The following is a 15,217-nucleotide window of genomic DNA, read 5'->3' as shown; positions in this document are numbered from 1 at the left end:
ATTTTGAAATATATTTTTTATTTTTTTCAAAATTTTTACCCTTTTTTGTATTTTTTTAATTATTTTTTGTATTTTTTGGACTTTTTAAAATTTTATTTTGTCTTAAATGACGTGGCGCACTATGATTGGTTCTACGTAACAAAAGTGACACATAGGACGCGCCACGTCAGTAAAATGTTAACGGCGTCAGGGCCAATTGACGATTTGTACCATCATGAAACAACTTTGAAACATTTTGTACTATCATATAGCGAAAAAAACCTTTTGGACCATTATGAAATATTTGTAACATATTTTGGACCGCCGGTGCAATTTACCATGATGAGAAACAAAACATGATTTCTTTTTTATATTATAATAATAATAATAATAATAATGTAAAATTTTTTTTGAAATTTTCAAACCAGAACAAGGGTGACACGTGGACTAGAAACAAAATACACATACAGACACGTTGAAGACGTGCCAGCGTATAAATTTGCCCCTCGCAGCGCCCTCCTCTTCTTATTCCCATCCCTCTCTCTCTCTCTCTCTCTCTCATTCTTAACTGAAACTGACTGATCGACCCAGTTCCAGTGCGTTTGTTGATCAAACGCCATCTTCCACCACCGCCGTGAGCTCACCCGCCATACCGCCGCCGGTCGGTCGAACTGCGATGGACGCGTCGGAGAGTGCCGTGCGGGCGTACAGTTTCGGCCTGGACGAGTCGTATCGGCCACTCCCCTCCTTGTACTTGGCCTTCCTGTTGATCTGGTTCGTCTCCACTTGCTGTTGGACCTTTAACACCTACCGGAACCGCCATTTTCAGGTCGCCTCATCATCCACACTACCTGATTCTATTTTCAGCAGTCATTTCTCTTCGCTCTTGAGTTTCGTTTACGGTTACGGAGTTTGTTGCTTATGGGTCGATTGCTCTGTTTCCCTTCACTATTGGTTGTCTCAGCGGAGGATTGAATTCTTGTGGATTTTCAATCCGTTTATGGTGTTTCTGCGTCTGCGGATACGAGTCCGATCAATTTAAGAGATTATATGCCTTCTCAATTATGATAACCCGAGAAACTGTGGCTATTAGTGTGGATGGTAGAAGTGAATTCAATGAATCTTGCTGTGAAGCACAATCACTAGTTAGCTTACATGATGATCAATCGTTTGCTTGAGCCAACGACATCGAATATAAGGTAAAATTGTCGGAAATATTTGCGTTCTGTTGCGGTAAGTATCGATTAGATAAGCAGAATTGCCTTCCCCTTGGTAGGATGATTAGGTCTGGTGCTAACTGTGATTATGAAAATTGAACAAGATGTTTGTCTGTATAAGTTCTTTATTCATATCGATTTATCACTTCGCTGCAAATGCTGCTGCTGCTGTTGTTGTTGTTGTTTTCCTTTCCTTTTTTTTAAAAATATATATATATATATATATCTGGTGGGTTGTTTTTATCCGTGAATTAATACCTTAATATGTTTAACTGTTGCGTGCTGTCGTTGTACAACAGCAGACAAACAATTTGCAGTGGACGCTTGCATCCGTACCGTTGATCAAGGCTCTGCAGCTTTCTCTTTCTTTCCTCTTCTGGTACTTTGGTCCTTTCCCTGCTTTTCATTCAAGTATTGGCTTAGAATTTGAAATAATGGAATGCAGATTGTTGTGTGGAGCCAAGTCCTGGTGTTCTTTTTCCCCCCTTCACAGCATATCAACTAAGGAAGCCGACTATTGCGTCCTCCATCCTTGATAGCCAGAGCGCCAAAATATTGTTAAAATACATCACGTTTTCATTGCCAGGGCTTCTTTCAGCTGCTAATATTCTATTCTAAAAGGAGAGACCTGTATGTGCATGAGAGCTTCAGTGCTATGGTCATGTTTACTACAATGGAGTAGATAGAGAATAAGATAAAACCACCATATGAGACCAAAATTTTGTTGGGGGCAGTGACCTTCCTAGGAGTCGAGAAATACTGCCAAAAACAGTCCCATAGGTTAGATTGTGAGAATTGTCCCAAGTCTTCTCTAATTTGGTTCATCTTATTTTGCCTCCTCGACCCTATTTTCTGAGTTCCATCCCTGTTTTTGGAATCTGTTATGTATATTCGGTTCATATATTTGAATCTCATGCCAGATTTTTGTAAACTCAAGTGTCTGTCTCTTCTCTGCAGGTATTCATGCTTTTATCTTCAAAGGTGTTCTCTGTGGATGTCTTTTGGGGTATATGTAACAGGAGTGCTCTTTCAGACGGCTTCTTTCATTTCTTTCTTGCTTATATCTCATGGCTATTGCATCACTTGTGAACGCCTCTCTGTAAATGAGCGCCGTACAACAGCGGCACTTGGCTGCATCTTCTACCTTACTCTCGTCGGTTATAGAGCTTCGGTACCATATTTTGCGGTGAGCTTCAGCTATTTAATACTTTATAAGCATGAATCAACTACTTTGAATCATGATGCTGAGCTTTTGAACCCCGCTTTTGCAGGTGCTTCTGCTGCTCAATTATTTTTTTTCCTTTTATACAATATTTTACCATATATCTCAAAACTTATCTGCATTAAGAGAACAGTTAACTTTTATCGAGGATGAAGATGTTCATGCAATGCATGATGCTGTGTATATGAAATACCTCATGTTCAAGTATGTCTGGTTGCTCTTCGGGAGTTTCATTCTATAATCCTAAACAGGCTCAACAATTATCTAACCTTTTATTCCATTCTGTTGGACTATGCAGGAAATTCCAGGGGGCGATGCATATAGTAGCCATGGCCGAGATAGTTGTATGTGTACATGAAACCTCTTAGTTTGTAGTATTTTGTTAATATAGGATTGATTTCCTGAAATACTTAGTATGTAAATTATCAGATATACATTAATATGGATAACTCGTCAGAGAATTACTGGCTACGATTGTTAGTTCGAGAATGGGCAATATTCTGCATCTTCCTTTATATCGGGTATGTGATGGCCCCATACTTACAAGCTTTGTCAGAAATGAAATGCGCATAAAACCATCATGTATTCTGAAGCTCGGTGGTTTCTTTGTCTCCCTTGCAGGTGGACGTTCAGATCACAGGACTTGGCACCTCGCTTTTCCGTAATGCCAGCCCTAAAATCAAAGAGGGAAATCATTATTCCCCCCATCTACAGTATTGTAAGTCTTATCTGCGCATAATCAAATCTAATCTTAATCAACATCAGACCACACATTCAAGTACTTTCTCATTTACACGTTCAACTAGTTAAGAATGCACATGGGGGAGTCATGTTTCAAGTTTAAGCATTGGTCATTTTCTCTTCAGGAGTCATGTTATGAATTTCTTAGGGATAATATTATTTTTTATGCAAGTAAAAAGATTGTGAAAGATTGGGTTAATTTAAATTCGTCCAGAGTCAAATGTCGATGTCTACGCATCTGTCAGCATAGAGGATAGGGGAAGCAATGGAAGAAAGAGCAAACTTCTTAAGATGTCAATTATGAAAATGGCTAATGTGGGTCATCAAAATGCAGGAAATGGATGCAGCAACTTTCAAAGATATTAGCAATCACAAGTGGCATATTGGGGTGGTAAGGGAACTGAAACTCGGTTTATTTTGCTATCGATCTAGCTTCCTCAACTGTGTGAGATACTTTAATCATTTGCCCTGATAGAGTTGTGGAATCTGCTGTTACGTGTTCAATCTCTTCGTATAAATAGATGTCTAGATTTTCCGAGAAAAAAGTAGTTCAGAAAAATTCTAAGAATGGAAAAAGTGTTTCTTACTGAAGTATTCCCATTTGGGCAGCCAACTTGTCAAAGTGGTGATGGGAGCTCAAAGGATCCAATTCTGGTGGTCATTCAGCATCCCGACTCGTACAGGTTGACAGCTCCCGACACCTCTTCTCAATCTTGAGTTCTTGGCAAAACACTCGGCACTAACTCGTAGGGTAAAACCTAGAAAGCTGAAGTAAACATGCTCAGATTAAACTAGAGGCAGCTGCTCGGAATCAGGATGAGTTGGCCCAAGAGCAGTGAGGAGCTTTATGTTTCTTCTACTGATATGGTGGCTTAAGTGCATTTTACCATCACAGATTTGCGAAGCAAATGTTCGGAAATGGCGGATTGGTTCTTAGTTGATTCACTGGCAGAGCCTGAAATCATGTATTATACTGCCTCTGAATGGCAATTGTACATTCTTCTTCTTCTACATATGTTTGAAATGCAAGGAGGACTACATTACATTATATATAGTCTGAAAATTGTGATTTTGCTTCTTTCTTTTCATGCTTTTGGGCGGGAAACCCGCTCCGGAGTTCTGAAATTTCCTATCTTCAAGAGTTAAGACATCTCAAGTTTGTTGAGATGGACAAAATTCCCAGCGGCACTGTGCGCCCATTTAAATCTGAGAGGGGGGACAAATCCGGAGGAATTCGCCAACGGCCTTTGCCGGGTTGTTGTAGCTTATGTTAGGCCCCATGCCTCTTTGCTTGTCCTTCCTTGTGTCTCCGATATATCGAGTCATATCCATGCAAAGAAAGAACGGAGACGGAGAGGAAGGACAAGCAAAGGGGCAACGCATAGTGAAGGAAAACTTTCAACCGCGTTCGAATATGCTTTAGAACTTTAGTTACTATACTATCAAATGAACATGGATAACCTCTTTTTTTTGGTTTTTTCAATTGTACTATTTTTTTTTTTCGATGTACCTCTTTTTTTATGAAATGATTCAGAATTTTTTAATATTGTTTAACCTTCATTCCATTTATATTTGGGGTAAAAGAATATGAGTCCTTTGAAGTAAAAAAAGACGAAACTTTTACATCCATGCCTTTAACCTTGCATTAGAATCTCATACCTAAACAAGTGAAAAAATATATCTATATTATAAGTTGAGTTGAGGTAATATTCATATTTCCAAAAATAGCCCTCAAGAGATAATATTATCAATTTAGCAAATGACCATAATTATTGGAAATGAAGAAAATAATGTAGTAAATTTATGTATTTCTTAACTACAAAAAATAACTTTCCACTCTCTCTCTCTTTTTTTTTCCCTCTTTTCCCTCTACCCTCGCTCTCTCCTCTTTTATTCTTCTCACCATTGCGTCCCTCTTTGTCTCTCTCTCATCAACATTTATTTTTTTATTAATTTTATTATTTAATAGTAATATGAATAAAATCTTCTTCTAACCTGTATATATATGATTTGAAAAATTATGAAAATAATTATACTGAGAAAATAAAAACACGCATATTGCGGGTCAGATTTTTTTTGGTAATTTAACGGGGGTAAAAGTCCAAAAGAAAGTTTAAAAAATACAATACCGGGGTATGAAATTCCCAGAAATGTTGCCTGTCAACAAGGACCCTAGGTCATTAAAAATTGAACTCAAAAATGAAACCCCAAAGGCATCGAGAGCGCTCTGCTCACAAGCCAATCCACACATTAATTTTTCCCTCTAAAGGCATGCACCACTGTCACCTCCTACTCCCTATTCAGCGAGCTGCGAAATTCAGAAAGCAAGGAGCGGAGTGCCGGAGCACCAGTATCATACCAGTTACTAGCTCCTTGATAATAAGTGAGTCGACCTCTAAGATCAGCTTTCGATATACCAGCTCTCAAGCAACGAGTAAACCAGATCATACACCTCACAGCTCAGTAACCTGTGACATTGTGAAGCCAATATTGTGCACAAAACTAGCTATCCAATTGCCGGTGACATTGCAGATTCGGATTTTTAACTTAAAGAAATTATGAAAGCCCATGCATAGCAATATATATTATTACGATAAAAACGTATCAACGCAAGTGCACACTATCGCTCAAGTAATAAAGTGAGAATAAGAGTATCGTTCCTACGGAGACCTACTAGACTTCTATCAAGTACTAAAATTGTGTCAACCTACTATTATCCAAACAATCGAATTTCAAATGATTTTTCTAAACTAATTAAATTAACTAAAAGCAAGCAAATTAATCGAGAATAAAAATCAATGACAATGGACCTAGGGTATACAATTTCACTTAACAATTAATCTCGAGTCAATCCCTCTCTCGAGTCACTTAACATCTTCCTATCCCTCTCCCCGAGCATGATAGGAGCATATTCTCTTGTAAATAATCATTCACCCTGTTCCGAAGCAAGACGATTAGCGAGAACCCATTACGAATCAATCCTAATTCAACTACCTAAGTCGAGCGGGTATATTCCTATCCTTTTCACTAATAATCCCGTCTTCCCACCAAGACTAACTTAGGCTATTCCTATCACGGCTAAACCTAGAATTCCCCTCCCGAGTTCATCTAGATTACCAAATCATCTCAATCGGTGGTCAATCAATTGAAACGAATTGAGCATAAATAGGAGTAAACAACTCAAATTCATTCGATGAAAATCAAGAGAGAGTTCACAACTCTCGATCAACTGTCAAGATCCATTGTAACCCTAGGCAAAAGAAATTAGTTCATGCTAGAAATAACAAAAGACATCGTTCTAAATTGAAAGAACAACATGAACCTCAAGAAAACAAGAATTTAGGTAAAGATTCAAGCTTGGCTGTCACTCGAAGCTCCGTCTTTGTTCTAGATCTCCCGTTCTATCTCCGTCGTGTGCTGTCTCTATCTCTAGATGTCGTCCTCAAACGTCCCATGATGTCTCTCCCCTTGAACGTTCAGGCCTCTTACTTTTGATACCCAAAAAGATTTCCCTCATAACAAGAATCTCTCCCCAATATCTATTTCCTAATTTTCCTCCTATTTCCCACCTTTCTCTCAAGAATATGCCCATAATAAATCACAATCTTCTTCCCATAGATAATTGCCCGAAATATCTCTAGAATACATCTCTTTAGAGCCCAAAATGGCTGAAACAAATCCCGGGTAAGAGAATCAGGTCGGTTTGGGCAGCAGCACTGGTGCTACAGCACCGAGAATTTGGTGCTTAGACAGTTCCGAATCTGTCCACTTCTGCACAGCCTATCTTCTATTTAGCATATCTCTTTCATTTTAACTCCGATTTGCGCATCGTTTGAAGCGTTAAACTCCTCACTTGATAATCCTTTCAATGAAATGTATTTTGCACCAAATTACTTGAGATTCACCTATTCAAAACATCAAGAAATCAAGAGTCTGCAATCATCGATAAACTAAAAGCTTCAAAATAAAATAAAAAGGGGTAAATTACAAAAAAAACCCAAATTTTGTAAAATGTCTCGATTTTGTCCTAAATTTTGTTTTGTAACAAAAAAAACCATAAGTTTTCTAAAATGTCTCAAAAATGATCTCCGTTATAACTTCCGTCAATTTTTGCTGCTGATGGTGGGTCCCTTTAACAGTCCACGTAGGTCACACGTAGGCTAGTGAGTCCCTTTAACAGTCCACGTAGGTCACACGTAGGCAAAAATTGACGGAAGTTATAACGGAGGTCATTTTTGAGACATTTTAGAAAACTTATGATTTTTTTTTGTTACAAAACAAAATTTAAGACAAAACTGATACATTTTACAAAATTTGGGTTTTTTTTTGTAATTTGCCCAATAAAAAGATCTAAAACTAATTGAACCACTAAAACCTACAAAATGCTTATGAAATGAAAACTCAACTAAAGACCACTTAGATAAACCAAAACTCGATATATTAGCCATAATTATGCCCATAAAAAGTGTATGATCTCTTATAATGAGAACTTTTCTGTCTCTGTCTTGTTTTTCCACTCATTTTTTATGATGACATCACAAAATTCTTCATAATAGAAATCTCTTTCCATTTTTACTGGAGGAGTGGCTGGCGAATTTTTTCGAAATATTTTCTATTTTGATAGAAAGGCTTTGGTTCGAAATCCATTTAATATTCAGTAAAGTGGTTCTTTCAGAGATTCATTGAAATCGAAAGGACTTTGAATTATATCAATGGAGGTATCTGAAAACAAGATTTTTTGACTTATTTCTTCATTCGAATTCGAAGGGGCTGTTATTCTATTTCTATATTCTTTCTAGATTCAAAAACTAACTACTGAATCACAAATAAAAATAAATAAATAATAGGGAATGGATTCATAAGTTAGCTGTTTTGTAATAGAACTTATGGTTGCTAGAAAAATCAAATATTAGATCACATAAATTCGACGAATCAGATGGGTTCATTAACAATTCCAACTTATAGATGAAAAAATGACAAAAAAAAAATTATTTCTTCCTCTTCTATATCTTACATCTATAGTATTTTTGTCCTGGTGGATCTCTCTCTTATTTAATAAAAGTCTTGAATCTTGGATTACTAATTGGTGGAATACTAGGCAATCTAAAACTTTTTTTACTGATATTCAAGAAAAGAGTATTCTCGAAAAATTCATAAAATTAGAACAACTCTTACTCTCGGACGAAATGATAAAAGAAGACCAGGAAACGGATTTATAAACGCTTCGTATCAGAATCCACAAAGAAACGATTCAATTGATCAATAAGCACAACGAGGATCATATCCATACGATTTTGCACTTATCGACAAATATAATCTGTTTCATTAGTTTCAATGGTTATTCTATTATGGGTAACGAAGAGCTTGTTATTCTTAACTCTTGGGTTCAAGAATTACTATATAATTTAAGTGACACAATAGAAGCTTTTTCTATTCTTTTATTAACTGATTTATGTATCGTATTCCATTCACCCCATGCTTGGGAAGTTATGATTGACTATGTCTACAAAGATTTTGGATTTGCTCATAACGACCAAATTATATCTGGTTATATATATATATCCTTCCTTTCTTTCCCTTTTTTCACATTAATCCAATTAACAATTTTTTAAAAACATTTTATTATTTGAGGGAATGCCACATCAGTTTATTGTTGATCATCCCTCGCCTCCCCTTGTTAATATGTAGATATAACTTATGTAATTATTTAACAAATGATTTTATATTTTTCAAGTTTCCTCCCCGTAAATTTTAGAATAGTCATATCGATCAATGGAATGAATCCATTCATTCGCTCATTGAGTCGGATGCTTTGGCTATAATTCACTATTCTAAAATTACTAAAATATCTACCAAATTGTAATGTCCAATTATCTCTCCTCTTTCATCTCCCTTCTGCGTCTGATGAGTGCCTAATTTTTCTTTGAACTGCCCGAAAAACTCAGCTAATTGGCTTCCTATGAGTAGTTATTGTTGGCGAATAAAATGACATGCATGTTAAACCAATTAAATGATTTCTCTTTCTTCTCTTACGTAATTTTTGTACTGACTCTGAGTAGTCCTCTCCTTATTTTCAAATACCTTTCATAAATTCAACTTATAGCTTAGTAGATGCTCATTATGGAACGAATAGGATGCTCTCGTGCGATGAGCGCAAATTGATATATATATATATATATATATGCATATAGATTCTCAATAATTTCTTTATATATATATTTTTCATGCGCTTTTTCATTAATAATACATTTATGAAATGTAATTTATAAAAGGTCAATTGAAAATACTACGAGTGATAGATTTATTACATTTTTATAATATATTACACCAAATATCAAATAAAATATATTAACATAAAGGCGTGCACAACAGGCGCCAAGTGAACTAGTTATAATGCATAAAAGTTAGCAAGCGCCATATATACAAACCTTTATTTGATGCTCATAAGTCATGGTTGAATGGCTCTTTAACTGCTCGAAAATAATGCGATCATAATTAATTATTATACTAAAAAATAAAATAATTTTTTGATCAGCTAATAAATATTAATAATTTCTTAAGAAATAAAAAGTTTTTCCAATCTCGAATAAATATGAAAAAAATCTCTAAAAAAAGTTCTTTAGATTAATTGTAAATTAGTTGATACCCGCATTTTGCACTGTCAATTGTATGATAAAATTATCTAGTCTTATTGGAAAAACATATTTATATATATATATTAAAAAATATCAATCATGTAATATATATACATACAGAGGTATGTATGAAGGCAATGCTTCCAAAGGTATATGTTAAAAAATAAAAATCATGTACTATATATATATATACATACAGAGGTAATGCAGGAGGTAATAGGAGTCTAGATCCAATATCACAATGAACTGATGCTAGCATAAGAGGTAATGCAGGAGGCTCTAATGTCCATCTCGTCGCTCTAATGGACCCTACACATTCACCGTTCATAGGAACCCGGGGGGAGTCCTAAGGTATTCCCGTTTGTAAGTCCCGACGGTTAGGGCAGTGTCAGGGAAAAAATTGGACAATGGCCCGGTAGTGTTATGAACACCGTCTAAGTAGATGGAGGTTATCGGCGAGAGTAGAGTTATCCTTGTGCATTATTGTTCGCCTTGGTACAGCAGTTGGGATAGGAGATAGACCGATAGAGAGTCTTACTGAGTTTGTCTCCCTACTATTATTGTTAAAACCAGGTACAGCAGTTGGGTAAGATATGTACTAGATTCTGCAGGGAAACACTGTGTGAGGCTTCATATACATACAGAGGTATATATATATTAAAAAATAACAATCATGGGGAAGATGCATAGAGGATGTCGTTATGTGAGTTGAAGGCAATGCTTCCAAATTTGAGTTACAAGGCAACTTAGAGATATTGGTGCAAGATTACTGTCGTTCAAAAGAAGATGCAGATAGGACGTTGTTGTGTGAGCTGCAAATAATGCTCCCAAATTTGGATTACAAGGCAACTTAGAGATATTGCTCACATGTTCAATATGTAGATGGATACGTACTTCAAATTTCGAATTCACTGTGGTGGCTACATGGGGTTCGGGCCTTGTGTTGAATATACATGCCCAGGTTACGTCCTTCAGAGGGAAGATGCAGATATGATGTCGTTGTGTGAGCTGAAGGCAATGCTCCCAAATTTGGGTTACAAGGCAACTTAGAGATATTGGTTCGAGATTATTGTCGTTCAAAGGAAGATGCAGGTAGGATGATGTTGTGTGAGCTGCAGGCAATGCTTCCAAATCTGGATTACAAGGAAACTTAGAGATATTGCTCCCATGTTCAATGTGTAGATGGATATGTACTTCAAATTTCTGAATTCAACTAGTGGCTGCATGGAGTTCGACCCTTGTGTTGAATATACAAGCCCAGATTACATCATTCAGAGGGAAGATGCATATAGGATGTCGTTATGTGAGAAGAAGGCAATGCTCCAAAATTTGGGCTATAAGGCAACTGAGAGATATTGGTGCAAGATTATTGTCATCCAGAGGAAAATGCAGATAGGATGTTGTTGTGTGAGCTGCAGGCAATGCTCCCAAATTTGGGTTACAAGGCAACTTAGAGATATTGCTCCCATGATCAATGTGTAGATGGATAAGTACTTCAAATTCCTAATTCACCTGTTGGCTGCATGGAGTTCAAGCCTTGTGTTGAATATACATGCCTAGATTACATCGTTCAGAGGAAAGATGCAAATAGGATGTCGCTGTGTGAGCTGAAGGCAAAGCTCCTAAATTTGGGTTACAAGGTAACTTAGAGATATTGGTGCAAGAAGTAGTAGTTGAAATTAAAGCTGATGCTAATGTCTGCAAAATGATCGAGTATGGAGTAGGGGCTGCCGAAAGATAAATTGTGACCTAAAGCAAAGTCATAAATGAGGCCTTATTTGTTCAACGAAATCGATGTAAAATTTTATATAAAATTTATTTTTTCGAGATCGGGGAAAAGTTAGAGAAATAATTTGGAAAGGAAGAACTAATTGAATATTACATTAGAATGATTATCTAAATAGCAATTAATATAAAAATAAGTTTGCTAACTACTTGGAGCAATTAATAAAAGCGAACATATATGATTATATGTTAACATAAGTGAACTAATTTTTTTGGCCGGATTAAATTAGCTAAATTGGATTGGTGAAAATAACATATATAGACGTTAGAAAGATGACTATAGAAACATTAATTAAGTTACTTTAATAATGTTAGAATGAGAAGTTTTACGGGGCAATTGAGAGTTATTAAGGAAATTAACAAAGAATTATGCGAAAGTGTGACAATAATTTATCATATAAATTAATTGGGCTTAATTTATTATATACGAATACAATCTGATTCTTCTTCTGTTTGGGCCATATATAAAGGCCGTAATGAGCCTACAAGTGAGGCCCTCAAACATTCTAGTTCTTCTTTTAAGTGAAGCTCTTAATGGGCCATCAATTCGGGGGCCTAAAGCAAGGGCTTTACTCGCCTACAGGTTGGTATAAAGGATGCATGGATTGGTAATGAGAAAGAGGTTGATACTGTGGGTGCTACAGTGATTGATGATGCGAGTCGTGACGACGACGACGACGACGACGACGATGACAACCCTCTTTATGATATTGATCAAGAGGAGGAGTAGGGCAGTGAAAGAAGATTACATGAGTGAGGATGAGTGATGAGTTTTAAGATCAAAATGAGTGCAACTAGAAGTGCAAAACAAGCCAAGGAAGGTGCAGATCTGAGAATATCATATACCTTCCCAAATCTACAATGCCAAAACCTTCGTCCCGAATTCACAAGGCTCCATCCATGAAGTAAAAAGGTAAGCTTGCACCCCGTGAAGACACACTCTTACTCCTTTTGACAATTTGGTATGGTAGTCACGTGAAGCTCTTCATTTGATGATTGAGCACTTCTTCAACTCAATCTGTCAATTTGCTTGGGCTGCAGTGGGAGATGAAAGAAACGATTAAAGAATCACAAGAGAAAGCTAGAGAAGTGGAATTTCAGCGAGCAGAGATGAGAGGAGGAAGAAATTGGGGCTTATTTCTGAGACATGATTTTTGGTTTTTTTTTTTTTTATAATAACAAAACAAAATTTAGGCCCAAAATTTTTGGTTTTCCAAGACATGAATTTTTTTTTTCCTTTAGTATTTTAAGGGAGACCCCTCCCTTAAACAATTGAAAATCAGAACGCAAAATCTCTCTGGATCTCCGGAGAGGGGAACTGAAACAGTCGGCGTCCTCCGTCCTTCGCTCAGCTCAGGGCCCGACTGGTGACTCCTTCTTGTCGACGTCCTCCGTCCTCATTCAGTCACCGTCTCCACCTTGGCGGCCACTCGCGCAGCGTTCGAGCCCTCACCCTCCTCCGCCAATCCACCTGGCCGGCCTTCTCCATCTTGCTGATAGCTACGCCTCAGTCCTCACCGTTTCCGAATTCTATCATCGCGAGGAGACTACGTGATCGTTTGAGCAGATAACTCCCTCGTTCTGCTGCAGTCCATCTCATGAGTGCAGGTAACCATCGACCGATCTCCCATTTTCATATGTACATATATATCCTAATTCTTCTACCCTTGGATTTTTTTTTTTGGGTGCTTTTAGCGGCTGCAGTGTAGCATTGAGCTTCAAATTGAATGAAAGCCAAGATTTTTGTGCATTGAGCTTCACAGCCGGCTTTTCTCCATTTAATCTGTTTCCCTTGCTGAGAGCTGAAAATCAAATTGCGACCTCTGCCATGTGGTGCCGGACGATAGCCCTCCAATTACTTAATGATCAAAGCAACTATTTTTAACTCTCATCTGCATTGACTAGATATCTGCTGAAAGCTATTCATTAAATATATATATATATATATATATATATATATAATTAAAAAAAATTAAAAAGAAAAAGAGGTATCAGCTGAAAGCTTCATTGTCGGTTCTGTATGTCAATTTTAATGATGTAAGATACAAACTTGCTTGTTCAATTTGTCAATCTTGAGAGAGTGGTGAATGCACACTGATGTTTGTCCTACGTATCAATGGGTTGGTGGCTTCTCGGGAAAAAAATAAAATAAAATAACTGTGGGGCGCTGGCAATGCTGTTTTTACTAGCAAATTTCTTATGGGTTTCTTTTCATTGCTGTAAAAAATGTGGAGCTTCTGGAATGTGTCATCTTGAACATGATGTGTATTTTTCCGAATACTGAGCAGGAGGTGCATTCGGTGGGAATAGGGGGTTGAGACCCGTGCCTCCAGAGAAAGGTGTCTTCCCTTTGGATCACTTGCATCAATGCGACCTGGTACTTACTGTTCTATCTCCATGTTGTTGTCAAGCTGGCAGATCTGAATGCCTGTTGTCTTTCGTTGACAATGTCCTCCCACTTAAAACTTTTTCTCGGGTTCCTGTTCTGGTGGTCAGGAGAAGAAAGATTATCTTAATTGTCTAAAATCCTCTGGCCATCAATCAGAAAAATGCAGACAGTTCTCAAAGAAGTATTTGGAGTGTCGCATGGAGAAGTGAGTAAATTTTATCTATTGCTTTCAACATTTGAACATAGCCTGACTATCTTAAATCTTTCCCTTTTCTTCTCAAAATGCAACCACTCGATGAAGTTATTGTCTTTCAGCATCGATTTTATAATCCGGGAAGCAGATCAAAATTAGTGCTAAAGCCTTCTGATGGAGGTTTTGAATCCTAGCTTCTAAGCTAAGGAGACAATTATCTTTAGACCTGCGCATGCAAGAGCTGGGAATGGTGCTGTCGGTGTTGATCTTTCTGAACTGCTTTAATTACTGTTGTGAATGTGGGATAAAATCAACATTTGCTGCAGTTTATATCATGACACTGTCTTTAGAGTAGTTTTTATTAATCTAAAGGAGTCACTGGACTCTTCATCTTTGCAAATATCCAAATTCAACTCTAGAATCTGGTAAGGGAAAAAGAAAGTTCAATTTTGAACTTGAACTCTTGAACTTCGTCATGGCTGGGCATAATCTGTCGGACTTTTCCCCTGCGCAATGGAGTGATTATTGTAATATGATTCAGCTGCTTGACTCATTAAGCCTCATGCATGTTAAGGCGTTAGAGTTGTATATGCTGATGCTGCTTGCATTACTCAGGAACTTGATGGCTAGGCAAGATATGTCAGAGCTCGGATTTCGAAAGGAAACTGAAACCAATGGAGAAACTTCAGAAGAGAAGAATTCCAAGAGGATCGAAGTTTGATGTCAAAGCGCCTATCTTGTGCAGTAGCCTCTGGAGAGAAGCATGCTGAGAGGCATGGCTATCATACTATCTGTATCTTCTGCTTTAACAAATCTCCGTGACAGAGCTGCTGAATCTGAGGGACCAGATTTCTCTTTGGCTTTGCCGAGCAAGTTTCTGATTCACAGGTTTTTCAAAATAATTACTCTTGCTTAAACCGGATGTCAAGTAGTTTCATTTCGATTGTTGATTGGCACTTCATGACAGCTTGTTTGAAAACTTCGGGCTCTGAGCCAACCATAACCCGAGTAATTCTAATGAAATCATCTCTCAACTTTGTTGAAAACTTCTGTTTT

At 37.2% G+C, this 15,217-nt stretch overlaps 2 protein-coding genes across 3 annotated transcripts; both read left to right on the top strand.

Annotated features, from left to right (window-relative positions):
* The first annotated feature begins 498 nt into the window (after positions 1-498).
* LOC116201384 lies at positions 499-4,240 on the top strand. Of its 2 annotated transcripts, none has more exons than XM_031532604.1 (9): positions 499-808; positions 1,496-1,575; positions 2,154-2,382; positions 2,468-2,622; positions 2,717-2,762; positions 2,848-2,939; positions 3,040-3,136; positions 3,494-3,550; positions 3,769-4,240. In XM_031532604.1, exons 1-9 carry the CDS (start codon positions 656-658, stop codon positions 3,874-3,876), a joined length of 1,017 nt encoding a protein of 338 aa, XP_031388464.1. In that variant the 5' UTR covers positions 499-655; the 3' UTR covers positions 3,877-4,240. The 2 variants fall into 2 exon arrangements, with proteins under 2 accessions (XP_031388464.1, XP_031388465.1); XM_031532605.1 differs by having other exon boundaries at positions 500-808; positions 1,499-1,575.
* Positions 4,241-12,211: 7,971 nt separating this feature from the next.
* On the top strand, positions 12,212-15,207 carry LOC116199573 (cytochrome c oxidase assembly protein COX19-like). Its single transcript, XM_031529972.1, has 5 exons — positions 12,212-12,492; positions 12,621-13,187; positions 13,868-13,956; positions 14,076-14,173; positions 14,777-15,207. Exons 2-5 carry the CDS (start codon positions 13,178-13,180, stop codon positions 14,880-14,882), a joined length of 303 nt encoding a protein of 100 aa, XP_031385832.1. The 5' UTR covers positions 12,212-12,492; positions 12,621-13,177; the 3' UTR covers positions 14,883-15,207.
* Positions 15,208-15,217: the final 10 nt, after the last annotated feature.

Source organism: Punica granatum, chromosome 3, assembly GCF_007655135.1.
Source record: "Punica granatum isolate Tunisia-2019 chromosome 3, ASM765513v2, whole genome shotgun sequence".
NCBI lineage: Eukaryota > Viridiplantae > Streptophyta > Magnoliopsida > Myrtales > Lythraceae > Punica > Punica granatum.
The sequence above is the reverse complement of the archived record's forward strand: the minus strand, read 5'-3'. Positions and strand labels throughout refer to the sequence as shown.